Genomic DNA, 27,936 nt, shown 5'->3' with positions numbered 1-27,936 from the left:
GAAAGTGCCTGACCAGTGCAATGTCTTGGCAGCTCCACTCTAGAGATACTTCATATCAGAGAGAGGTGAAAACAGTCATGTTTAAAAAAAAAATAATCAGGATGTTGTTGTGCTGTTAATACAGGCATTTCCAAAGGTAAAAGAATATATTTAGCAACAAGGACTGTTTATTTGTTTTAAAAAAAAGTTCGTAAGGACTTGAGTCTTCAAACTGTAGCACAGCTGGTATCACACTTGACAAATCAGTTGGCTTTTTCATTTCCTTCTTTTCTTTTTAAACATTTAAATGTACTTTTTTTCTCTCCCTGAAACTGAATTTTGGCAGTACCTGTAACCAGAAGCTGACAGGCCAGGAGAAGAGGCTGGTGCTTGGAAGGCATGTGGTTTGGGTTGAACAGTGTAACTGCAGGGAACTGGTGAAGTTAAAATGTTCAACCCGTGAAACTGGGGTGCAGGAGGGTGGAAAGGATAAAGTTAAGACTAAGCACAGCCTGGGTGAAACTGGGGGATTGTGTTGGGTGTGCATGTGTTTGATTAGCCTGCATTCTCACTGCAGAACAGATAAATTGCCACTGCATGTTATCCTTAGGTGTGTACTGTTAATTTAGATTTAGAGTATCTTTGAGCTTGTGGTGAAATGGGGTCTGTATGGATGGAAAGAAGGCTAAGACATCTCTAGTAGTTACATGCTGCATGATGGTATATGTGGGCTTTTAGATCAAATGAATTGGTGTGTATTTGTGTTGTCAGATTTTGATCTGTTTAGATAAGATATGATAGCTCTGGGTGCAAAAAAACCCCACCTCTAAAAATGGATTTGTATACCCACGTTGTTGAAGAATTAGTTTGTATTGAGAAACACAGCAGCTGAAACAGGATAAAACAAATGATTGCTGTTTAAAGGGAAGTAGGTACCTCCTTCATTCTGATCTCTTGTGTGATATCTGCTGGATTTTCTTCCAGTGGTTTATATATGCTAGGTTTTATTGGTGGGATGGGTGATGCATGGTATGGAAATAACCGTATAATTGGCTTGGGATGTAATTCATCAGAGGACTTGGCATGGACATAAAATGTACAGCTTTTTTCTGGAATGGCAGCTAATGAAAATGCGTACTTCTTCTTTGCTTACAGTGGGGGAAATACATAACAAGTTTGTCAACTGATGTAATTTCTGTGATATAGCTGCTGTAGAGTAATTGCAGATCTGAAGCCATGTGTATTACTAAGAATCTTAATAGATTTATTACAGGAAATTCAAAAAGGATGTCATATTCTTATTTAATACTTTTCCAAGAAAGCATTCCCTTAAATTCTGCATTTGCAGTACTGTTTTTGGAGAGGCTAAATGTTAGTATATGGAGTTTTCTGTAATCTTTTCCTGTGTATTATTCTTTAAGATTACGAAGACATTTGTAAACCAATGACCAAGACATAACTCTGTTTTCTGGGGTGGGGGGGTTGGTGTCCTTAACAGGTGGAGACTGTCTGCCTTATTCCCATCGTGGATGACTGTGACAGCAAATCTACTCAGCCATGTCATACAGTGCAGGTTTTGGGGATCCTAATCAACTAGCCCAACGCATAACTTCTAACATCCAGAAGATCACACAATGCTGTAAGTTGCATTTATGAATGTTTTATGTAGAACTTTAATAATGGTGGTGCCCTCCATTCAAAGTTAGCTTCTCAGATCCGTTCATGGGGATTCATTCTTTGACTTCATCTGCTCATTTGACAGATTTGTGGCACCCCACACAGCAGATGGTAGATTGAGATGTTTGCTGAGCAAGGATTGTGTCAAATATTTCCTGGAGCTTGAATTGTTTAGCAGGGACAGAAGCTGTGCCTTGCAGCTTACCCTTGGAAGTATATATTAGATATGAAATAAGATTTTGCAAGTTTTAATATACCTGTGCTTAGATTAATGCCACCTAATTTTTTTAGCCACCTAACAGGAGTGTTTGTGTTAGCAGTAAGTTAGGCTGCTAAGATTTTCAGTCCTTTTCCCTTACCCTCCGTTTTCCATTATATTTTTAATGTGTGTGTATATATAAAGCAAATAGAACTTGATCTCACAAATTAAGCCAAGTGTACTGTTCATCAGAAGGGAGCTAACCACAAATAGCATATGGCTAGGTTTTGACATGCATGTTTTTAATGTTGTGCAGGACATAGTGTGCATGAATAAACTGGTAATTTATTATTAGAATTCATTTGCAGTTTTGTTTGGTGAAGTATGTCAGTTTTTATGAAAACTTCGGTCTTTGTTTCTCAAGACAAGTTCTAGGAGTTGGTGTTTATAGCACAAATTAATGGCACAGATTGGGCTTTTGCCTGGTTTTTCATCTACTTTTTATTTCTTCCAGAAAGAATTTCTTTAAATCTCAACAGGAAGAAAAATTGCAATTTTGCTTTATTGAAAAGTTTCTGTTCATCTGGGTTGTATTTCCTCAACTTAAAATTCTCAAACTGTCTCTATAAAAGCTCTTGTACTTTGTTTCCTAAAATCTGCTCAGTGAACTCACTCAGTCTCATGGTTTCTAACTTGGTATTCCAGAGAGGCCTGCCAATTGTGTCAGATACTGAGGGTCCAAGATGTAAAAAAGAAGTCTCAGTTGTCAGGTGAAAATGTAAAGTGAAATCAGTGGTTGAAACTGGAGCACTGTGAAAGCAGTCTCTGAACGTAATTAACCAACTTGTTCTGGATGCAGTGAGTCCTTAGTCTCATCCTGCCTCTTCCATCTCCCTTCTTGCTTCTGCTGTGTCTCCCTTCATGACAAACAAGGCATGCTGAAAGCAAGCCGCCGAGGCTTAGGAGAGACATGCCACAAGGCTTACCTGCAATCCTGCTTTCCTTTCCTTTTTTGAAATTTAGATGGCTAAAATATGAGCAATAGACAGGTCTTCTGCCATTCCAAGACCCAGACCCAAATCTTTCTTAGCCCTACTGCTGCCTGGCTTCAGAAACAGGAGCTTTGCCTTTAAAAGCTCCAGCCAAGCGCTTTTCAAGGACTGGTAGGTACACAGCTGGATTCAGTCCCTCATTCTTCTGTGGATCTGACTGAACTGTAGCCACCCAGTTACTCTTACAGTCCATTCTCTTCTGGTAGATTTTATGAGGATCTGGATTCCATGGGCGCACTGAACATGTTTTCTGGACTGAGCTCTCTAAGGGCTTATGTACACTTTTTTTTAGCTGTTTTGTTTCCATGTGTAGTATGTGTCTAGGTTTCTGTTCGAAGGTGTGAGCTGCAGGAACTTCCAGGTCAAATGGGGAGAAACCTGCAAGCTTAGGGACCTATAGTGCTAGACAGCTGCTGAGCAGGTGTCTCATAAACTGCAATTTGCGATCTTGGTTAGGGAGGGAGAGGGACAGAAATAGAAATCTTGACCCTAAATCCATGTATTTCCTTCTAAGCAGTTGTCTTGATTTTGCACTTCTGTCCAGAAATGCTTAGCATTTGTGAGATGTGTCAACACGTTTGAAATCTTGGTTAACCTGGACTTGTGTAGATATTCTGGTTTTCAGAGTGAGATTAATAGAGTGAGAGAGTTGTTTCAAATTACCGAACCATTTCAGGAGGTTCATCAATACTAATTTACACTTGTACTAACATGTAAGCAAACTGTGAATACTACTACAGAGATATAGATGAGATACAGATCAGTTGGAAGGAAGCTGGCCCTTTAACTTGTGAGAGAAACACAAAAGCACTTCCTATATTAGACAACATTCTGCTGCCGAGATTTCATAATACACCAGGGTTTTATAGGAAGTAACATTGGTCAGAACAAGTTTTTACTGTAACGTTTCTTCAGGGTTGAATTATTACAAATACCTCCTCTAAGTAATAAATTTGATGGTTCTTGATTAACTGTTTTTAATATGCCATACATATTAAATATGTATACAAGTAAAATACATATATTAAATACCTCAAATTTCATAACGCATCCACATCAGGCTGCTGTTGTATCAGTACTTCTGATCCTTACCTTCCATCACGTTCATGTAGCCCACTGTTACTGATTGGCAAGCAAAGCTCATCTCTGTGCTGGTTTAGCACACCAATAATTGAATTGCAAGAAAGTATGCTTTTTGGTTTGGGTTCTGTGTTAATGGAGAGAACCTTTATTTGTTTCAGGTAACAGCTGGGTTAATTTGGCACACTTTCAACTGGAAAGAACAGGTTTTGTTGATTTGTTGATCCAATCATGCAGTTAATTGTTGTGTTAAAGATGTGCTAAGAGTTGTAAATTGCTTCTGCCTTGCCTGAACTCTGGTGAACCACTACAGTAAATGCTGTCTGTAGTGGGCTGTTTGAGTTTCTTTGGAGGGGAGGGTGTTGGTGGGTCGTTTTTAGGACCTTGAAGATATAATTGAGCTAGCTAATGGAAGGCAGCATACACTGCTGTCTGCACTCTGAGCTCTCTTGGAAACTTAAGTCAGCAGGGCAAACAATATGCGTTTGGGATCCCAAACCCCAGAACATTCTATGAAAAGAAGGTTCTTTCAGCTGTTCTTTAAACAAGGATCTGTTTTGTGTCTCCAGCATTTCTGCAGAAATAAGTGATTATAACACCACTTAGCAACATCTAGGGAACAAAGTCTACTCTCCTAATCCTGAAACTCATGTTTTATCAGTGACATCTCCAAGCTGAGAGATTTAGGGAACTAGTCTGCCAAGCAGTTCTCCATGCCTTTTGTTAAAACTGTTCCACTGAGTGGCTGGAATTGCAAAACTTAAGGTTCTTGTTGACATCTGATGTAGAGCAGCAGGTCTCGGGCAGGCGAGAGGGAGGGTTAGGCTCTCGTTTTGGAGAATCCATGTGAGTCTGAGCAGTGCTCTAATATGTGAGGAGCCTGAATTACCTGTGCTTGAACGAGCTGCAGTCTTGTGTGCTGAACCTCAGCGACGTTAGTGATGCCTGCAGGCTATGTCTCAGTGGTTTGGTTTTGGTTCTGTGTTAACAGCGATGAGAAGCAGATCTGTGAACAGCTAAGGAAACTTCAGAATTAAACAATAAAACCAAAGAAGTGTATAATGAGCTTTGGCACCTGTTAGGCAGCTGCTACATTTCTGTCTTACTAGAACACGACTTATGATTAAAGTTTGAAAGTCTGTCTGTTCAGAATCTGGTCCAAAGTAACTGTATTTCTTATTCCAGGCCTATCTTATATCTGTTTATAAAATCTAGATGACACACATTGTGTTGGAATTCTGAAATATATGCATTTAAAGGTGGTTGAGATTTGTCCCTAACTTTCTGAATATGGAGCACATAAGGAACGATGCAAGGTATAGAGTTCCAACCTGTCTGGGCCTTGCAGATGGAGAACCTATAATCAAGGTGTTTTAATCAGTGTTTGCTGAAGGAGCGGTAGTTCCAGAACTGGGTTTCATAGGTTACACTCTCACTTAATGTGGCAGCTTAATGGCAGCTGCTGCCAACTTGAGAGAAATCTCAATGCCTTCCTTCAATATTTCCTTGAAATATTTCCTGTTGGTCACTCATTTACAGCAACTGGATAGACAAGAAATGAGTGCGATGCACAGAAACAAAATGAGCTAACAAAAAATATCTTTGTGTCAAAACATGCCCTGCCTGCTTAAAAATCTGTATTTCTACGAGACATGTTCATTTACCATACTAACGATATGCCTAGTAGGATGAGAGCCTTGAGTCCATACTGTGAGTTTTTTTCTTAAACTTTTTTTCCCTCTTCCTCTCTTGAAGAGCATGTAGCAAATTGTACAAGAAGAAATCTGATCTTCCAACAAACAGAAAAATGAAAGTAGAATAAGTAAAACAAACAAAAAGCCCAATTTGAAAGCTTTAAATATGTTCAAACTTCTTAAACCGTGAAGGTGAGGGGGAACAGTTCTTTGAAATCTAATGGTTTTCTGCTTTTTAAAGAATTGATTCCTGTATGTAGTAAAATGAGGGAAAGTATTTTGTTTAAAAAGATATTCCCAAGAGGGAGCAAAATGGGATTTGCATTTGGCTATGGGGATAACTCCACACTTACACGAGTAGGAAGAATATGCCTAGAATAGGGGGCTCTTCTGCTCAGCTGGAAAGATTTGACTCATGTCTCTGACAAGAACTGTGCAAGAAGTAGTAACCAGCTGTGGTTTTTCCTCTCCCCACATACTTCTTGTTCTTGAGTGTCTCTCCCATGTATGGGTCATTGAGGAAGCAGACTTCGATGCCTTTGTTTTGCTTTGCTCCTAATATTTTCTTCATAGCTACCAAATACATCATTCAGTGCAATTCCTGAAGAAAAGCAACAGCACTACAGGCTAGATGAAAACTTACCACGTCTCTACTGGCATCTTAGGTGAGGCTTTGGGAACTGTTGGTTTAGAAGCAGTTCTAGTATGCTGCCTTTTGCTTGGGAACACAGAACAAAGCCTGGCATTGATAAAGTACACCCAGTCTTTGAGTTTTAGAAAATTTCTGGTTTGCAAACTGTAATCAGCTACAGAACCTATGCTAAATGAAGTGAGGCATTCATATTCTCTCTTTACTTCTCTCTTCCCCACTCCACCAGTTTATAAAGGTCGTGGCTGGATTTTGTGCAGTGGTAGTTCCAAAGTCAGTAAGAATGACATTATCTACCCTTGCTCACTATTGGCAAGGTCAGTGATAGGGTATTTGACTTGTTCATGCACAGTGAAAATCAGCCCAGCTGGAGAAACGTATGCTGTGCATACTGCAAGACAATTAAAATAAAATAAAATTCAGTAGCTGCAATCCACATATGGCTAGAGGGAGTCTGCCTGGCTTTGAGAGATACTTTCTCATAAGGACTCTTGCCTTCTGCTGACTTTTTTCCTGTTTGTTAAGGTAGTGCAACCATCAATTCATATAGAGCACATTCCCAGAAAGTCAGCTTCAACCAGCAGAGATCCCTCTGTCATGTGATGTCTCTTCTGTGACACAAGTTTACCCAGTTTCTGTTGCGTCCCAGATTTTCTGTAAGCCAGTATTTTTGCTGAAATTTTACTAAAATGGGAGTTTAATTACATCAGTCGTACAATTTTCCCTTTCACTTTATGTAATTGTAGAAAATCATAAGCATAGATTCACTTATGATAAGACCCTGAAGAATAACAGAACCCTGATATATGCCTTTTATTTGTGGTTTAAGCCCAGTAGGTAGCTAAAACACGCTGAAACATTAATGAAAAACTATCTGCCACTATGTAGCACCAACAAATTTGCATGATTATCCTTTAGCTACAGAAGGATACAGATGGACAGGTGAAAAGCAAATGAAATTGCCAAACTGTTGAAATCTGAGCCTGTATGAAAACAAAACTCTGTTTTGTCTATATTTAAAATGTGGTTTTGTACATGTGTGGTTTTAAAGCAAATAGGCTTAAAGTAGATCTTGTTGAGACTTCTAACAATGATATTGTCAGAAATTTCCAATTAGCTGCTGTTAACCAGAATTTAACTTTGTGGGAAGATTCTAGTTGCAATAAATTTTTATTTTTAATGTTGTTTCTGTTGAAGTTTCAGTAAAACCTGGAAAAGGCTGGTTATTTAGGGGTTTTAAGCACCTATTATGGTCCTCCACATTCCATTTTGTGGGCTTTTCCAAGGCTGAGCAATTGAACTTGAATCTGCTATACCCAAGTCATAACCTGAATATGGAGGATAATAGGAGAAGGAATTCAGATACTTTGGGTCAGATGCCTATCTTTCTGCAAGAAGGTGAGGTCATGAAGCCCACAGTTCTTCTGGGGTCTTTGGACTGGTGTCCTGGATTTGATTCCTCTAGTGAACTGTCACCTTTGATTAAAGTAGGGTTAGCAAGGTGTACAACACTGTGGCATTGTGATTTATTTAAAGTTTTAGTGAGTGTGAACTACACTAGTAGCTTTAAAGAGATGCTTATGCTCATACAGAAAACTTTAATCTGCTGAATTTATTGCCACTACATTAGGTTGCTTTGTGTAACAGTTTTATAAAAGATTGATCCAGGAATGTTTTCGGCAGCATCTGTCCATCTTTAGTCAAGTACCCTCAGTTTAAGTGCAGAAAGAAAACATGTTGAATTGGATTTGGATAAATCGAGGGGGTCTGTTGTCACAAGACAGTTTGAACTGATGTAATTTTTACAAATAATTCTTCTATTCCAATAACCTGCTCTGAAGTGACTCTAAAGTCTATTAGATTCTACACAACTTAATCTGTAACTGGATGTGCTGTTTGTTGACTCACTTGTTCAGCTGGAAACAAGAAGGAGATTTCTTCATAGTTACCCTAAAGGTGGCAGCGAGCGTAAGGTCTTTGACAAAGCATTTTTGAATGTGACTGTCCTGGTGTTGTATTTGCTGCTTATTTGCCTTATGAATCCATAGCTGAGCCTGAACCTCATGTGGAGCAGACTTTGCATGTGGTATGCACAAAGGAACACTTTGCTGATTCTGTTTATTCTGCTTGGGCTCAGGAACTAGGAAAAAGACTGAAAATCAATGGCTTTAAGTTCTCATTATCAGTTTTAGTCCTGTGAACGTTATTCGGTGAGTTAAACCTTATCTGTCCCTTTTTAAATAAAAGGTGGAGGGGACATGACACCCTCACCATTACAGTTGATACTCAGGAACAGCCGTAGCTGCTGGTTGGAACAGTGTTCTGCTCCTCCTTCCTGTGATAGGTCCTAAGCCTTGTGGTTCTGTAAGGCAGGTTTCCTTGTACTCACCCTGCCTGCTTATCTGGTTCTTGTCCTCTGCAGTACAATGCCTTGGCGTTTGTTCCTCCTGTTGGTGCTGGTGTTTTTTCCAAGCACACCCAATGGGTGCTGCATTTCCTGTGGAAGCAATTAGACTGTAGCTTTATGAAACTGGGCAATGTGGTGGCTCAGGCTTGGACTGTAGCACTGAAGAAAACTGCTGCTGCATGGCTGTGATGCAATCTTGTGTGATCCAAGTAAGAAATGAGATTCTAGGTTGCAAAGGGATAATAAGCAGCACTCATTAAATGTATTTTTTACTCCTAGTTTCATACTTCTATGTTGTAGCCTTCTTTTTAGAACTCTGGTTGATTCACCTTACTTTCCAGCTGTAAAGCTGCAACAAGCTTGGTCATGGCCACTTGAGGATTTAAAGTTTGGTTAAATAGAGTGGAGGTTGAGATAGGAAGACGGCTGGTTGTAGGTAACCTGGGAAAGCTTCTGTCCTGTAGCCTGTTCAGTGTTCCAAAGTACAACCATCCTCAGTTTCCCTTGTCGCATGCTAGGGATGAGCATGGTGCTTGGACACTTCTTAGTGTCTGCCAGAGAAGTTGGGTGATCTGCAGTCTGCTCTTCATTTCCCTCCTCTTAGTTAGTTCTTTGCCTTTCAAACATTAGGATTTTACTGAAGGGTTTGGTTGGGTTTTTTCCCCGCCTTTTTTTCTGCAACAATACTGTGGTGTTATAGCCTGTACAGTGACTACTAATTCTTAGTTGGAGATAACATTGTTTGCTCCTGTGTTCTTAAAAGTAAGAAGTTGTTTACCTTTTGGTCTTCATTGTATTACTTTATTTATTTGTATCTTTATTTTAAGTTGGAAACTTTCTGTGTGATCCTTAACATTTTCATATTCAAGGAGCAGAACCAGTAGTTACGCCAACTTGGATTTACCTGTGATAATGGAACAGCTTTGCAGAGCCAGCTGAAAAACAAGGGAAGAGGAGGAGAAAGGAGATTTCCTATCCAGCTAAAAGCTAGCTGTTAAGCAAAGATAGTGTGTGATCCAATATGTGAAATATGTCTTTATTTACAGAAAAATAGTATGTGTGGCAGATCTGGCAGGAGCATGTTTCTCAAATACTTTTACCTGTTAAAAAATTTAAGTGTTTCCGCTGTAAATCTCACTACTTCTGTAACTCAGGTAGAGAAAAGGAGGTCTTCTATGTGAGATACTATTTTTTTGATGTGCCCTTTTTTTTGTTCTCTAACTAGAGGGAGAGCTTTCACTGACTAGAAATGGAACCACTGTTTGGCTTAGTAAAAGTAAACATGAACTGACTCTCAAATAATTTTCTCTGCAGGAATTCAGGTTAGGTCTTAATTGTTTCTCTGGCTCATCATTAACCATGTCTGACCTGTTTCGGAGCATGTGACTGTTCTGAGAATAGCTTTCATCAGCTAATAGTTTTGTATTATGAGATCTAGACAAAGAGATTTCACAAAGACAAGTGAAAAGCCTTACTGACATTATATTGCTTCTTTATGATACAAGACTCATTTTTAGGTGGAAAGAATGAGATTCTTTTCATTTACATGTGAGACAGCAGTTGCTTGGAGGAAATGCATTTTGCTTGCGTGGTATCATGTACCCTGCTTCCTGCACCTGCTCAAATCCCAAGGGGGACTTGCCTTCTGTGCTGGCTCCTTGCCAGCCCACAGCTGGCAAGGTGCTGCTCCTGCAGGTTTGCAGGATAAGCCCTGGAAGACTTGTTGAGCTTCATTATATGCAAACATCTACCCCAGGGGTCCTCAAACTACAGCCCACAGGCTGGATATGGCCCCCCAGGGTCCTCAATCCAGCCCCCGGTATTTACAGACCCCCCTGCCCCCCCCGCCGGGGGTTGGGGCGGGGGGAAACCAAGCAGCCGCAGATGGCTGCCTGCCACTGCATCCGCGCGCCGGCCCCCTGGTTAAACAGTTTGAGGACCCCTGATCTACCCTGATCTCCAGTGTGGAAGTGGCCACAGGAGTCTGCGTGCCTGTGACGGAGACTGCTGTATCCTGGTAACTTTGGCGAAGAACGCCTACGTGCACACAACGTGTGCCCTTCTGCAGCTCCTGAGCAAAGTCCAGCCGTTAGCTGTTTGTATCCAAGGAACCCGAGCTAAAGTATCAGATTTTGCACTGAAATGTGTTAAAATTGTGCACAAGGCCCAGTTGGGCTCTGTTGCAGGATTAGTGATGCCCAGAAGGACAGGAGGGACCTCTGGTAGTTGTATTACTCCTGTCTTTCAGAGCTCCTTAGGAAGCTGGAAGAATCAGGAAGTGCGAAAGGGAGAACTAAAGGGTGAGGTAACCTAAGAACCTGTTGAAACTGTGCTCTGATCTTTGGTCCCTGACTGTTACCGGTATGTTTATAGTGCAGAGCTAGGGCCTTGTGAGTTGGGCCTAAGACTTTGGCTCTCCAGGACACTTGAGCATTACTGATGGATTGAGAGGTACCAAAGCAGCTGCCAGGTGCCTTGATGTGCCAGCCTGGACTCCCTGCACAGGGGTGAAAAGCTGGTTAAACGAGGGAGGCAGCACCCTTACGAATTCCACCATCAGCAGTGAAGCAGGAACTTAGGGGCCTTTGTTTTATGAAAAGTAATCCCAGGTTTTCCAGTAGTTTTGCTCTCCTCCTTCAGTGCCAAGGCCCTCTCCCTGCTTGTTTCCCAAATGGAGCAGTGGAAGGAACCAGCAGAGGTGTTTCTACACTCTGACCTTCAGGAGGAGAGGCTAAGGCTATCCTGCTTTTCCCTTGAGGAGAGGAAGTGATACTGACTTTTCAACTGAGAAGTTTTGAAGCCAGTTCTTGGTTTCAGTCAAGTTCTGTAAGATCTCTGTGTCTACAGGTGAGGAAACCAGACACTTTACCTCTGTGATCCAGGTGGTAATATCTTAAAGCCTATTTTAAATTTTGTTTATCAGTAAAGCTGTACAAGTTCATGAGTCTGGACGAGTCATGGAATCATAGACTGCCAGGTTGGAAGGGGCCTCAGTGATCATCTGGTCTCACCTTTCTTGGAAAAAACATGGTCTAGACAAGATGGCCCAGCAATCTGTCCTGCTGAATCTTAAGTGTCCATTGTCTGTGGTTTAGGTGGTTTTGTGATTATATGTATAATATTATATCAAATGTCTGCATGAGTAGTAGCCACAGTGAGAAATCTGTAAAAAACCAAGCCAAACCAAAAGAATTAGAAGACTATAAAGAAATACATTTTTAAGCCTGTATACACTCCAGCATGTTTATATTATTATTATGGAGTACAAAGGATGGATTTCTTTAACTCATCAACTGTAAATCAAGATTTCGGGAAGGTCAGCTTCTCTGCTTCCTGTGTTATACTGGTCCTACCAACTTGCTTTTGGCATTTTTATGAAGACAGTCTCGGGAGTGCTGCTGAAGACTGTTGGCCAAAATTTACCGCTTCGCCTCTTTTCTGTTTGCATTCTTGAATAAGCAATATTTCACTTTTGAATGCAGTATACTTCATATGAACAAAAATTTGAAAATACAAGTGCTATTTTTTTCTGAATAATAACCTTATTGGGAAAGGTTAAGGTGGAAAATGCTAAATTACAGGAAGCATAGAAAAATTGATGTCAGTTCAGTCCTTGCTTTTTTTTTACTTTATTTTTTTCCCCTTGAGATTTGAAAGCCTGTTAGCGCTTTGCTATTTTGATGCATACTTAGACTCCTTGGTAAAATGTGTTTTAATTTTGTGCTGAATTCTTAAATTACAAGACCTGAACTGGGATAAACTTTCCTCTGCCCAGAATTGTGTAGCTGACCAGCTATGCAGTGCTGGCTTTTAATTTCCCCTCAATTATCTACTTGTGTCAGTTTTAGAATTAGGATAGATATCTAATTAACTTGGAATGTAAATATTCTAAGTATAGGCTTTGTTTCAGAGAAGTTTTCAAGTGAGAGCCTTTTTTTTAAAACACAAACCTGCATTTTCTTTATTTGCAGTTAAATAAGGCATCTCTAGGTGGCGGTAGGACACACGGGTACTTCTTCAGTCCGCAAAACAACTGTTAAAAGAGTGCTTGCAATTTTGTTCTGGTGTTGGTGTGTGGTTGTTGTTTGGTTTTTTTCTCCCTGTAACAGTACATACAGGATCACTGAGCTCCTTGGCCCTTGAATTAGAAGGGAGAGTGCCTTGGAACAAATAAAGGATAATTTGCATTCAGTTTTATAGGTATTAAAACTTCACACTGTTGGAGTTAACACCTGCCAGTTATTTTTTTCTTTGTTTTAAAAGAATGCATTACACTGAACATAAAACAAAGGCTTAATTATCCAAAGTCGGTATTAGTCAGTTGGTGTGACCAGCTCCAGTTGCCCAGACAAAGCACGGTGGGCCAGGCAGGAATTGGCTGGTGCTCAGCTGCAGGTGGGAACTGTAGCCAAAATTCAAAAATTTTCACTAATGTTTTGCTGTTTTTCAGCTCAATTGAGATACAAGCTGCGTGAAACACATCTTACAGTGATATTCCCCTCAGTAATTCTTTCAGTAACTTATGTCCACTCAGTTCCCTCAAAGGCTTCCGCCTTGAAGCATTTGATTTTTACCTCATACAAAACTTAGGTACTAACTTCCCCTTTTTTTGATGCCTTCGTTACCTGGGTGTTAACAGAAAGAATTGCCTATAATAGTTGCTGACACTGGGACGTTATGTAAAGCAGTGTAGAAAATCCAATATCATCTAATCTACCGGAGACTTGTTATGAAACAAAGATTAGAATTAATATTACTACTAAAAATTTTCTAAGGAATTCCAGTTTTAACTAACTGCGTGATGTAAGTCACAGGTAACACTCTTCTTGTAACTGAAGGTCTGTCTGTTACAGATCTCTTCCATAGTATATGAAAAAATACCTGTTTTTTCAATGGTTTTCTTGATTACTTGGAGATGCCTTTTTTTGCAATTCTGACTGCATTTAGAAAAAAAATATAGCGTGGTAGTAAAGTGAGGATCCCATGTACTGTCATGTTATATATTTTCTACTGACTGTGTGGTACACCAGTCTGCCTGGGGAGGGCCACAGAAATACAGCAAAGACCAGCCTACTCCTAGCTGAGGTTGAGCAAAAGTAAGTTGTTTTGCATATGTATTCTTTCATTGTAGGAGTTGTGAGGGTGTTAAGCTGAGATAAAGTGTGTTGAGGATACGAGTTCTGCAGTGTGATAAACTGCATAACCTTGAAGTGTGTGTCCATTTTTCTTCTTGCTTTCCCATGTGACATGTAAAATAATTAAGCTGAAAATAAGGCTCAGATGTGTCACTTCCTGCAGATCAAAACTAGTGTATTTTATGAAATACACTTTAAAATCACCAGTTGTTTGTATCCCACATTTAGAAATCTAAGGATCTCAAAGTTACAATTTAAACCTGGACTTCGGAGTTTGTTGAGTTTTTTTTTAAGGTACTGTAAGCCCGTTAATGCTTTGTTGCTCTTTATTAATGCACTGGTTCTGAAATATTTATGTATGATAATGTCATGGCCATCTTTCATATGGCTTTCCAAAATGACATGCATAAAATATAAGTAAACCAGAATAAGAATTGTGCTGCTTATTTTAAAAATTAATATTAAAAGGCCTGATTTATACTTATAGTGAAACTATTAACTGATCTTTAAATTGCCTGTTTCTACCTAGACACATGAATACATTCCCATCCTTTACAAGAAACCCTGGGCTTTGTCTTTGACGTGGCAAAATCCATTCACTAGTTGGTCTGACACTTTTTAAGGGGATTCTTTGTAGTAGGTAGAAACTGCTACTCAAGACTTTTCAGTCAACTCTTATGGCTTCAGAATGGTCAAGCAAAAATGCATAAAAATAAAGCGGAAATTGTCTGTGCCCCTTTAAAATTTCTCTTCCTCTTCACAAACAGCTGCCGAAATACAAAGAATACTACATCAGCTTGGAACACCACAAGACACACCTGAGTTGAGGCAACAGCTGTGAGTACTTCACATGACAATGTTTAATTTCATTGCATTGTAAACAATCTCCTGGTAGGTGATGAGGTATTTTTTTTGTTAGGCAGAGTGCTTGATCTTGCTGAGAAAGGTAAGTATAGAGAAATACTTGAAACTTAAATGTTGAGATGCACTTTTTAAAATTAATGTTGGATAGTCTGTAAACTAGTCAGCTGGTTTGCCCATGTGCATTGCCTGCCATATTAACACATCCATAAAATCTATGCTATATATCAGGAAAGGGAAAGTGTCAGGACCAGAAAGCAATTTTATTGTTTAAAAAACAAACGCCGGCACCCTTCCACGCCAGTCAGCTCTTCAAATCTAGCTGTGTAAGTTTCACAAGGTAATGAATATATTGGATTTTTTGGTGAGATGTGATACTGGGCAAGAGAGCGAAATGTCTTTTTAGCGATGAAAGCTACAGTAAGGGATGACATTCTAGAATAAACATGTACCAGAAATACTAAAGTAGCAGAAGTGAAATAAAGCTCAAAGGCAGAATGCTGTTCCGTCACTTGAAGGCGGACTGCCATTAATGCACCACTGGCAGAGAGAGTCAGCTGCTTTCCACTTCTCTGCACGGTCCAATGAACTGGTATGATGTGTTCCTTTAAACCCCTTTACCGCATTAATCTCAGCATCATAAGTGCACATAAGCAATGTGTTGTGTTAATCCTGTGGGTGAGAAAGCTGGCAGTTTTCAATGTGGTTGATGCCACACTGTGGCTGTTGAATAGTAGTAGGTGTATACTGGACCAAAGGCATCACATTCGTTTTATATGAACAGCCAAATTGCTTTACAATAGCCTGAGCTCAGGGCCCGTAACATTCACCAGGCACAATCCACAGTGGATATCCTGCTGGAGTCTGTGAATAGGTGAAGATCAACATAGACAGTTTATGCAATACATACATTGCATACAGACAGGATCTAGGCATAAATTCACAGCTAAACAGGATAGAAACTGTTGCAAAGGACACATTCCAGTCCCTTTATGGAAGTAATAAATATGGTAAGCTTCCCTGATTTTTCATCTGTCCCTTTTTCACTTGTCTGAATATTTGGCCTTTCCTTTGATGTTGGTATGTATCTGAAGAGTTATTTGATTATTTTAAATATTGATGTTGGTTGGTTGCAAATAGCTTTCTAGATAAAACCTTTTTATATACATGGGAGAGCAGGATGCAAAGCAGGTAAAGAACTTGAGTTCCTCCAGGAAAAAATATAAAGGTAGAGTGTGTGATAACATAGAAGCAGAGAGACAAAAAAAACCCCAAAATAGCAGTGCTGTTGAAGACCAGGCTTTTTTTTAAAGCAGTGTTGAAGCTGTTAGCTGAAAACTTTGTTAAGTTTGCAGCTATTCTGTTGTGTGAAAATATAGATTTCTTTGATTAAGCTTCCCAGTAGCTATCAGGAATCAACATTTCATGGGCTGTGGTAGCAGAATTATATTCAAGCCATGTATGTTCTTCCACACCAAAAAAACTTGGTCTTTTTTACAGTTATTCTGAACCATAAATGGTAAAAAATGACCAGATATTTCCAACTATTGACAGTCTCAACAGCACTATGAAAAGCATGTCTAGATATACGTAATAACTAGAAACCTGTTGCTGCACATTAGGAAAAGAGAGGAAACCTCAAAAAAAACCCAAGAAACACAAAAAAAGGTGAGGAGTGATGCTGTCCCACTGAGGAACAAAACTTCTTTAGCATCTGTCCTGTCTGGAATCCATGATGACACACCTTTACCGTGAAGAACAGAATAAGATGTCTTTGTGCACTTTAGAAAGCATTTAGTACTCTGGCTTTTCTGAGAATTGGTGAAATTCAAAAACAGTAACCCAGTGATCTCTAATGAAACTTTCTATTTGTTTGTAGGCAACAGAAGCAGCAGTACACCAACCAACTTGCCAAAGAAACTGACAAATACATTAAAGAGTTTGGATCTTTGCCTGCAACAAGTGAACAGGTATAAAACCAAAGAACATGGCTTTATTTGACTATTAGGTTGGCTTATGTAGAGTATCTGAGTGACTTCAGTTCTGCATACCTATTTTTGTGCTGCTCACCAGACTTTCAAAGTGCTGTTTAGTTAGTCAAGATACTTGTACAACAGGGACACTTACAACACAAGAATGTTTTGTTGCAGTCCAGACTTGTCCAAAAGTTTGTTTTTATGTATCAGGAATGAGGTAGTTTGACTGAAATGGTATTGTGGTGTGCTTGTGATTTCAGGTAGTTGGGCACTTTGTAAATCTGTTGTAGTGATGTTAAGTCTGACTCCACAGGCACTCTGGCTACTTCCAGGGTCAGGGAATTGTGTGCCAAAGCCTCTTGCAGGGCAGGTGGTCAGACCTGTTTACCTCACTGTGTGAATCATTTGATTATGCACAGTAGGTCTGTTATACATCACGCAGATCAGTTTATGTGCTATGTCTTGTCCACAGGCTTTTTCTTTCTTAAGAGGAGTGAACAGGAGCTGTTCTTAAAACAACTTTTGCAGTCTTTAAACTGCTTCTTTCATAGGTCTGTGTAAAATCTCATCAGGAGGTAACATGCAAAGTGGCTGTTGTTATTAGCACACTGCTCTCTGCCATCCTATGGTTTCTATCCTAGAAATAAAAGAAAAACTATCTTTAAGTAAGGAAAGAGCAACAGGATCCTAGAAAACACAGATTCGGGTTATTGTCACTCGAACGGCTTGCCTGGCCTGTGGGTGGTTACCAAGGAGCTTTTAGGGAAATGAATTGTCTTGAAACACTGAATTCAAATGGCAGGCCATGATCCATGTGGGTTCATTCTGTCAAGTGGTAAACTTCTAACAGAGGTGTTAACACTTGGTCTTTGTATATAGCCTCTAGTTTGGGCAAAGTATATTTGGGTTTTTTTTCTATGGTTTATCTGCTTCTTCGTCTTGGAGCTGAAAAGTTGGTGGTGAGATATTTCACTGTTTAATTTTACTCCTTTTATCATGAGCATCTTCATCAAAGCTACCTCCCAATGAAATGCATAAATAACAGACTGATGAATGGCAAACTATAGCCTATCAGAAATTTGGAAGGAAAAGTTAATGTAACATACGCATTTAGGGATATATGGTGGATGTTCTCCCGAGTGCCTGGTATTCCTCCTTCCTTCCCTACATCTTAGAAAAAAACCCCCGACAAACCCTGAAAGGTTAAAACGGGTATTTTGATACCAGTTCTTAAGTACTTGAGGGGGATGTAAACCAGCTTCTGGATGCAGCTCAATATATTTCCAGTGTTTATGTAAAACACATGTGAAATGAATGCCCTGTTCTTTCTTTTCTGTGCCCTTCCCCTCATTTAGTCACCTTTGCATGTTTTAGCATCCAGGTTTTATAATCAGCAGATAATAAGAAAGGTAGAAGCTTTCTTGTCCCTGCCCATTTCTCATTTCCAGCCGTTAAATGAAAATAAATTCATTGGCTTCCTCTTTAAATGCCTTAAATTGTGCAGAGTTATGTGATCTCAGATGGAAGGAAGGTTTGGCCATGCAGTTGCAAATGGTTTTGTAGGCAGCCTTCCCTTACACATATTTAGGAAAAAAAAAAAAAAATATGGCTTAGCATTGAGCAGTGTGGAAATGGCAGAGCCTTGAAAAGCCTGAGCTCATTTGACTTGGTAAAATTTTTTCTCTTATAGCGTCAAAGAAAAATACAGAAAGACCGTCTTGTGGGGGAGTTCACCACAGCACTAACAAATTTCCAAAGACTTCAAAGGCAAGCTGCTGAGAAAGAAAAAGACTTTGTAGCCAGAGTAAGAGCCAGCTCAAGGGTATCTGTAAGTATCAGAAAATATGCCATTATACTTTGTTTACAATGGTGTTGGTGGTGTTTGATGTCAAACTTGCCCCCACAATGCTGCTTACAAAGGCTCATATCTGACCCCAAATAGTGTAGCGAGTGTGCTATGTGATTTTATAGTAAAGGCTGAATGAAGTTGTAATAACACCCCCTCTGCCACAAGCACACTGAGAACTGTTACTTTTTCCTTGCTTTTGTCACACAAAGGCATGAACTGCCCCTGGGTTCACGTCACAATCTTGCAAAAGCAATTTTTAATAGATTTTGAAATGCTTTTGCTGGACCTTTAGATAGCAACGGATTCTTCCTACAGAAAAGAATCACTTGCCAGATTTCTATGCAGTATGAAAGTGGGGAAGTACTGAGGGAGCTTGAGATGTTGAGCTTTTCCTTGTTAGCATACCAATTTTGCCTTTTCACTCTGTGCCAAATACACATTGCTGTACTTGTAAATTTTAGCAGGCAGTTACTGAGCTGAATGTTTTTGCTTGTATTTCAGCTTTGTGCATGCATCAAGCAAAATCAGGATGAGAGGCATGTTAAATCATGTTTCAGTTTGAAGTCACTATAAACCTTGTAATACTGACTCCTTACAGAAATGCTGACGGTGCTTCTTTCAGGACCATAATAATTTATTATATTTTTAAACACTGATCATGTAGGGTGGTGCTTCTGAAGATAGCCACAAAGAAGGAACACTTGTCTCTTGGGACAGGTAGGCTGAATTTGTTAAGTCTTTACCTAGCTCAGAATAAGAAGTGGCCTGCAGGGAAGCCAGCTGCTGATACGATTTTTTTTTTTTTTTTGTCTTATCAATTGCCTTTTTCTGGGGGGGAGTTGGGATAGGTTGTTCAGTTAGGCTTTCTTCTATAAGGCAAGCGTAGAGAAGAGGCTTTGGTGAGATAGTTGTGAAGAAAAAGGAACAGTTCACATCATCTCCGCGCCCCCCCCTGCCCCATGCTTCAGCTTCAGTCATCTCTTTAAGCTTCCGTAAGCCTGTATTGGGGCTTTCTGAGACCCAAATTTAAGTAAGCAGTCCAGCCTGTGAATAGAGTAAAACTGTCAAGTTGCAATAAGGGTCCAATGTTTACCCCATTGCTTTCATACTCTCCAAGAACTGCTTCTCAGTCCCAGATTGTTTTGTTGGCTAGCTGGCTTTTGCCTCAGATGGATATAAACTTTGCAGTTTATAATTCAGAAGAAACTTTGCCCTTGTATTCATACTTGGATTTTCCACTTACCTCAGTGTTATGTGCAGCACTGCTACAGCAGCAGCTTCCTATACCCAAGGTGTGACCGTTAGACCTTCCTTGTTAGCTAGACAGGCAAGGGTAAAAACATGCATTTTTTTAACCAGTAATTATGTAAAGTATGTGCTGTTTACTTAACTGTCATTTTATTTTTCTGAGTTATTTCTCATTGTGTCTGTTCAATTCTGCGTGGTTGTTCTTTTTTTCTTTGATAGTCAACCGCAAGTACAAGTGCAAGATGAAGAAATCACAGAAGATGACCTCCGTCTTATTGAAGAGAGGGAATCTTCCATTAGGCAGCTTGAGGTAAGTACCTGTGGTTTTACAGCAGAACGTGCTTTTAGTATTTCCAAAGAAAAAACATTTCACAGGTGCATGAGCACTAATTGCAGACATTAATCTTGAGGAGTTAGGGTTTTGTCGTGGTTTAATCCCAGTCACCAACTAAGAACCATGCAGCTGCTCACTTGCTTCCCACCTCCCCTGGTGGGATGGGGAGGAGAATCGGGGGAAAAGGTAAAACTCGTGGATTAAGATAAGAACAATTTAATAATTGAAGTAAAATGAAATATAATAATAACTGTAATGAAAAAGATAGAGGGAGAGAGGAATAAAACCCAAAAGAAAAATACCCCAACAAACAAGTGATGCACAATATGATTGCTCACCATCTGCTGACCGATGACCAGCCAGTCCCCAAGCAGCAATTGTGAGGCCCTGGCCAGTTCCCCCCAGTTTACATTCTGAGTGTGACGTTTTATGGTATGGAGTATCCCTTTGGCTAGTTTGGGTCAGCTTTCTTGGCTGCATCGCCTCCCAGTTTCTTGTGCCCCTCAAGCCTTTTCAGTGGCAGGGCCTAAGAAACTGATAAGTCCTTGACTCAGTATAAACATTACTAACAACATCAGTGCGTGATCAATGTTATTCTCGTACTAAATCCAAAACAGCATTGTACCAGCTACTGAGAACAAAACTAACTCTATCCCCGCTGAAACTAGGATACAAGGTTTGCCTGTGGGTGTGGTTTATCCTTCAAAACTGCAAATATTGCCTTTAGATGTGAAATGTATGTTAGAAATCTACTGCATGAAAGCCATGTTTTGATACTGTGTTTAACTTAACTAGTTCAGTTGTGCAATAAGAGAGTCTTCATATGATTGCAAGAAAAACTACATATAATTTTTTTCCAACATAGTGGTCATATTATGTAACTTTAACAGTGCCTATAAATGAATTATGCCTTTCCTCCCAGGTATTTATTCTCAATGTATTGTTCAACATCTTCATTTTGTAAGCAGCTTTTTTAAATGCTTCTGGAAATACAGACATACTCTGTTTCATTCAAACTTTTGTAATCAAGGGCTTGTCAAAAAGTTAAAAATGTTTAAAAACAAGATGTAAACTACACAAAAAATTGTCATGTGTGATGAAATACTGACATCAAGAGACTTCTCTGAAGACAAAATGAATTTTTCCAGCCAGTCTGGAACTCGCATCTCTACTATGAACAAGATAGATGCTGCAAGTCTTGCTGATGCATGTGACAAAATCCTTTCTATGCATAAATTTTTCAATAAGCTTTCCCTTGCCACCCACACTCTAACTTACAGTGAATCAAACCAAACGTGTATCAGTTATCAGTTAAGAAGAGATCATATGCACAGTGGTAACGTGGCATCTGTCACTTCATCATAACCAGATGGTAATAGGATAATGTAATACAGGTGCAATAGCCTGACCCTGTTATAGAGGTAATTTATGTAAACTGTTATGTTTATGAAATTTCCATGTCTTTAATAGGTGCACAATACTTTCTGCACATGCTTTTATTAATTTGGCTTAAACGGGTAGCTTTTAAGCAAAGCTGGCCTGAGCCTTTCCCTTCAGTTAAATTAATACAGGTATGTGTGTAGACAAGCCCTCGGCAATGAGAGGTCCTGTTTGTCATGTGATGTGAAGTGTACTTTGTGCACATACTCATCTTCAGTTAGTTTGATTATGATAAACTTGGTCTTGTAGTACCTAAAAGGCCTTCCAAATAAACATATTAAAGTGGTTTTTTTTTAACCTGTAGTGTAGAGTCATGGATACATACTTGGGAGGAGGAGGAGGAGTATTTGTATCTAAATGTACAGAGATGGTAGAATATATTATGTCAATTAATGCAATGATTTTTTTTCCTTGCAGGCAGATATTATGGACATCAATGAAATTTTTAAAGATCTAGGCATGATGATTCATGAACAAGGTGATGTGATAGGTAAGTCCAATTCAAATATTCTCTGAAACTTTTTTGTTCTCTTTCTCTGGAGAGCAACAACGTAGAACGAACTTTCTCTGGAAAAATTCCTCTAATGATAATACCAGTGCTAAAGCAAATCAGGTGCAACCTAATAAACTGGCTGAGATGACTGGGAATACGTTAATAAAGTGGGTTTAAAAAGTAGCTTTTCATGTGTATAAAGCATCTTTAAAAGCAGGGATTTTAACTGTTTGTACATAAACTTGGAGTTCATGTGGGGAGTTTTACTGTAACGACTAATGATATAAGTGTGCAAATTCAACAAAGGTTCCTGCTTTGCCCTTCAAGCAGACAGGTTTATTCTTTTAAGGAAATGTGTTTGGAAAATACATTTTCTGAGTCTGCTGCTAAGCCATGCTGTTGTCTTATGTCCAGCATATGTTTTCAGGGCTTTTTCTATTATCTTAGCTTGTAATCTGTTCATATTTTTCCAAGAAAAAAAATAAAAAGTTGTGTCAGTATGATAGAATACCAAAGCATAGTCATGCCTGTTAGGGTGTTTTGTGTGTCTGTTTTCTCAGATTTCATAGGTCTTAGGACTATTTTAATCTGAGCAGAGGGTCGTCAGTAGCAAGTTGAAGGACAAGTTTTAAAAAAAAAAAACATCATCAGAAATAATGAAAGTTTCTACCCCAGTTGGTATCTAAGGTTCAGCTCTGCATCTAGAACAGGGGAGCTGCTACTGACATGAATTCAGCCACTTATTGTCTGCACGGTTCTGAAATGAACTCAGGCATAAGTACAGGACAGGTCAAACTTCCATAATACAAGGTATAAAACTTTGGGTGTTGATGAGGACACCAGCACTTGGGCAGCAGCTGTTACATATGCTTTCAAGTGTGTTTCAGCATGCCAAACCTTTGGCTAGGTTATAACTAATCAAAATTTGAAATTTTTCCTCTTAAAATAAAGACAGCATAGAAGCCAACGTGGAAAATGCAGAGGTACATGTGCAGCAAGCAAACCAGCAGCTGTCAAGAGCAGCAAACTACCAGGTAATGTCAATGCTGACTGCCAGTTTTGCGTAACTGTCCTTTCTCAGTAGTCGTGGCTTCCATTTTCCTACAGAGTTCAGATTTTGCTTTTTAAATTCCTCAAGGCTTGGAGACTTACTTAAAGGTTTATGTTAGGCTATGATGGTATTTCTAGGTCACTATAAAACAAAAGTCAGTGACCTCTGAAAGCTTCAGGTTTCCTGTGATACTAGCCAGGCTGTTTCAGAGCACCTGGAGTTATACCTTTATTAAAAAAAACAACAACCAAACCCAAAAAACCACAAAACCACAAACAAACCAACCCCTCCTTTTACAGCTCAAGAGGTAAAAGGTTCCTGTATATGGAAGGCAACTCTCTAAAGATCAGTGGAGTAATAGGGAAGATAGGCAAGAAAGTCTTCTGAGGATGCTGCCAGTTAGCAACAGTTTTTGCTGTCTAAAATATTCTCAAAGCTGTATATCCAGCTTCTGTTAATTGCTACCCTAATGCAAAAAACATATTTCAAACTCTCAAACTTTAAAAAAAGCCTTTTAAATACCACTTCTTTATATATATAAATATATATATAAATGCCACTTCTTTATAACGTTTTTGAAACTCATTAGAAATAATCCTATTAGTAATAAATCTTCCCTCTTCAGTCAGTTAGTCCTTAGACTTTTTTTTTTTTTTAAATCCTCTTATGTGTGTTACTAGTAGACAGGACAGTAAATCAATGACAAAATGTCTGAAGGATTTCCTGCTGATTTCAGAAGTGGGAGAGGGAAAGGGGTGGATGCATCCTTGAACTGTGTTCTAGGTGGCACTAATTGAATTGGCACATTAAGTATGTATGGTTGAGGGTTGATAGCTCTTATTTTGATACTGACAGAGTTCTGGAAAAAAAACCCAGTAGCAGCCAAAATTTTGAGGAAGATGTTAGTTTTCTGGATGAAATTTAAAATGAAAAACTTCACGCTTTATCTCGAAGAGGAAAGGATCAATATCTTCTGATCTCAAAGGAAGGTTATCGAGACTTTTGACAAGCTTCTGTTTAGTGGGTCTTGCAGCAGAGACCAAACACTCTGCAGAACTGGCCTGTGTTTAAAGGGATTGTGTAGTTTGCTTCAGATTTGAACTTTCCTTTGCTTGAAAACTCACCCTTGTTCCAAGACACTGAAGAATCATTTCCACTTTCAGTAGACTTAGTTTCAGCCACTATTATATCTGTATGGTCTGACCCTCTCAAGGAAGCATTAGAGGCTGGCCCAGATGCGCTGGTGGGGCGAGGCTGCACATGGTTGGTACCCTCACAGCTCCTCTTTGTGCCTGGATGAGGTATGCACCACTCATTGCTGTGTGGGGTGCATTCACACAGCAGAGCCGTGTGGGCAAAGCCAGGCTCCACTCCTCTTCTTGCCCTCTTTACCACTGCCGCTTTGGCACTTGTAGAAGTAATGATCACTTGTATGAGAAAATAAAATCACTATGTCTTTAGTCCAGTACCTTGCTTAAGTAGTGTTACAGGGGAAATGTTTGACTTCAGTGCAGTCTTGACAGGAGGTGGTCTCCAGGATGAAAAAGGAGGAGACTGGGAGTGCAAGGAGACAACTGACCAGAGGTTTAAAAAAAGAAGGTACTTTAGCAAATGGATTGAGTTCTAGCAAGTAAAATGATGACATGAAGAAGTCTTAGCCTGAATGGGAGAAATGGCAGTGAAATACTAAAGCTAGAAGAATAGTTAAGAATCTTGGTAGTCTGGGTGGTACTGGGCAGAGAAAAGGCAGCTCTAATGAAAAACTGAGGGGGGCGGGGGGGAACCCAGAAACCTCTAAAACACCCAGGCAGAAGAACCTCTGCCAAATAGAGTAGAGCCTGGCTTTGCTTCTGGAGCTGTGGCCTAGTATCGCAAGACTTGAGTGTTGTTATCCCTTGGCTATCAGCAAAAGCCTGATAAAACCAATGGTAATTCCCTTTCCTGCTGTAAAGGAAACTTTCAGATTCTGTATTCATCAGATAACAAATGATAAACTGCTGCATGTCCTGCATGCTCTGGTATCTCAAGTTAAAAATCTGTATGGGAGATGTGAAATTTCTGGACATGCTCATAACTTGCACTTTAGTGTTGTAAACATTTGGTCTTTAGTCAGGTCTTTTTGGGTTTTTTAAGTTGTGCATAAGAAACTTGACAAAAACAACTTTAAAACAACTCTGTGAATAGATGCAAAGTCAATCTTTCAGAAGTCTGAAATTGTAGTCCGTTGTCTCCTTCTGTATATACATTAATACTCCTTAAATATGTTTTAGCAGGCTATTTCTACCTCCACCACTGTGCAGATAGATTGTCCATTCTTCTTTGTATGTGGTTACCTGCTCTCATGTTTTCTTTCCCCCAGTGTTCTAATTACATTCATTCATTATGTTACTGTGTTCTCTTTCATTATTTTGTTATGTATGCCAGAAAATACCACTGAAAACACTCTGTTGAATAATATAAGAGTAAGTTGTGGATAACTTTGCTCTTTCTCTTGAACGACTTCATATGAGTTGTTAGTAAGGACACGATTTATTTAGATTATGCAACCAGGAGCACCATAAAAGCATTTGACTATTCTTCTGATGTGGTGGTGCAGTTTCCAATCAACTTGTTGTTTTCTCTATTGGCAGCAAAGGTCCCGAAAGAAGATGTGCATCCTCATTATTATACTTGCTGTTGGAGTATTACTTCTTGGAATCATCATATGGTTTTCTACAAAACAAGCCTCTGGCAAAAGTGTTGTAACTGGTATTTAAATTATGAAAGGAAATTCCTAGTCATTGTTTGCTCAGTGTGAAGCTGAGTAACATAATGGTTCTGTACTTCGTCACACTTTTTCTATAAGACTTTTTGTTTTAACCTGAGAAGTAACATTCTCAGTACTACCGTCAGTATAACTGCCTGCCCTCTTGGATGTGGGTGCTGTCTACTAGAAAAAACAGTCAAGGTCAGAAACTGTTCCGTTAACTTAAACATAAAAAAACTTCTTAAGGTTTAGGGGCTAATCAAAATCCTGATAAATTGTTTTGATGGGCCAGGTCATTATCTTTTGTGATGTTGCTAAATGTTGCTGCCAAAATAAACTCCGAAATTGTTGCTTGAGGCAATGAATTCACATCTCAGAATTTATTTTTAAGTTAGAAATGTGTCTCTATATCTTTCCCTTCCATCCCACTCACCTGCCCATTTGATACGGGTGGTTCAAAAATAAAATGTAGATTGCTGAAGTTAGTGTGATCTCTCTTTTATAACTGAGGCCTTTGAATGAAGCCTTCAGTTTGCCTGAAATCTTTTAGATACTTCATATATCTCATTATCTGGCATTGAGTATGGTTATGCCTGGAAGCCTCTGGCAAAGGTGGATAGGGTGGATGATGTAATTATGTGGATTTTTTGTTTCAGTTATTTCATTAAGAAATACTGTGTTTTATGTGCACACGTCTGGTATCTTTGCATCTGAAGTGTGCATCAATGAGCTTGGCTAGATGAAAGTAAGCTCTAGCCTATGAATTCTTAGATTCACTGGGAAGAATAGAAATTCCCAACTTCCGAACTGCACTTGAATGTCACTGTTCTGAAACTGCTGTGATTCAGTTACCACGAACAGGTCCAAAGTTGTATGTGAGGTTTTTCATAGAGCTGAAGAAAAGAAGATTATGAGCCATTCCAGGTTCAACAGTAGTATTTGAAATTAAGTTGAAATCGGTTGAACTGATTCAAACGGTTTAAGATGTTTGATGCTTATAGCCTTTAAAACAAGCTTTTTCCTTTTGTGCCATTTTGTACTAATATATTAAAAATGTAACAACACTTTTTTGCCAATTAATCTATTTGCCTTTTTAATTGATCTTGGTGAACTATTCTGGAAAGCGTGCAGATGAAAAAGTCACTTAATCTCTATTTTATTAAGTTCTTGTACACCAGACTGATAGAAAATGCACTGTTTACAGGCTGAGTTATGAAATATTATTTGGGAGCAAACTAACAATAAGCATAAATGAACTTTAGAACTGTAACCGTACAACCAAAATAAAGATCTTTAAAAGAGTACCTTTTTCTAGTAGTTCCTTTTTTCAGAATCCATCTTTACAAGTACAGCTGTTGTCTTTGCCTTTATGTAAAAGAATGAAATTTCTCTGAACAGCTCCAGAGAATTTCAGCTCTGCTGGCTAATCAGCCCAGAGGGATCATGTCCTGCAGCTGTGCTGCACTTCACATGGTTAATGCAAATGCTCCTGGATCTTGCATTCCTACCTGTGTGAGCCCAGTCTCAGGAGGAAAGGCTGCTTTGCTCTGTGTGGCTGGTGACAGTGGGTGCTGAGGGTAGACTGTGACGGGCTGTCATTTGGCATAGCATGAAACTTGAGGGATGGGAATAGACGGTGCAGGCAGGAGATTTGTGCTGCTGTATTTGGATTCTGAAAGCAATGGAGGAAAAACAAGTCCTGTGAAACTACATGACTGTAAAGTGGAAAACATCTCTGATATTGAAAGGGGAATTCAGATTAAGTTGCAGTATAGACTGTGTGTTGACATCCCAGCTACTGTGTTCCTGTGGCTGCCTTTGTGCTGAGAGCGAGGCTGGGACTCTGTTTATCCTTACTTGTTAACCATCAGATCTGCTTTGGGCCACTACCAGCCGCAGTAAGGCTGGCACTAGTGATGCTAATGCCTTTTTTTTTTTTTTTATTTGTTTCTTGACTACACCACTCTAAACTAGAGGATCAGTCAGCATTTTGGCTAAGTAGCTTTCTCACCAGTGAATTGTCTAAAACTGACTTCAGAAGTTTCCTGACCTTAATGTTTAACAAA

General features: G+C 39.4%; 1 protein-coding gene across 4 annotated transcripts in view; it reads left to right on the top strand.

Moving 5' to 3' along the window:
* The window catches only part of STX7 (syntaxin 7), a 33,280-nt gene extending 6,106 nt beyond the window's left edge, over positions 1-27,174 (top strand). For 3 of the 4 annotated variants that reach the window (XM_055809929.1, XM_055809930.1, XM_005230129.4), the window contains exons 2-10: positions 1,478-1,618; positions 14,640-14,709; positions 16,613-16,703; positions 18,400-18,537; positions 19,223-19,275; positions 20,026-20,116; positions 21,998-22,070; positions 23,025-23,107; positions 25,755-27,174. In XM_055809929.1, the coding sequence (XP_055665904.1) occupies positions 1,537-1,618; positions 14,640-14,709; positions 16,613-16,703; positions 18,400-18,537; positions 19,223-19,275; positions 20,026-20,116; positions 21,998-22,070; positions 23,025-23,107; positions 25,755-25,880 (807 nt within the window). In that variant the 5' untranslated portion in view covers positions 1,478-1,536 and the 3' untranslated portion in view covers positions 25,881-27,174. The remainder of the gene's footprint in view (positions 1-1,477; positions 1,619-14,639; positions 14,710-16,612; positions 16,704-18,399; positions 18,538-19,222; positions 19,276-20,025; positions 20,117-21,997; positions 22,071-23,024; positions 23,108-25,754) is intronic. The other variant, XM_055809928.1, reaches the window with a different exon arrangement.
* Positions 27,175-27,936: the final 762 nt, after the last annotated feature.

Source organism: Falco peregrinus, chromosome 7, assembly GCF_023634155.1.
Source record: "Falco peregrinus isolate bFalPer1 chromosome 7, bFalPer1.pri, whole genome shotgun sequence".
NCBI lineage: Eukaryota > Metazoa > Chordata > Aves > Falconiformes > Falconidae > Falco > Falco peregrinus.
Note: the sequence above shows the minus strand (reverse complement) of the source record. Positions and strands in the feature narration are given on the sequence as shown.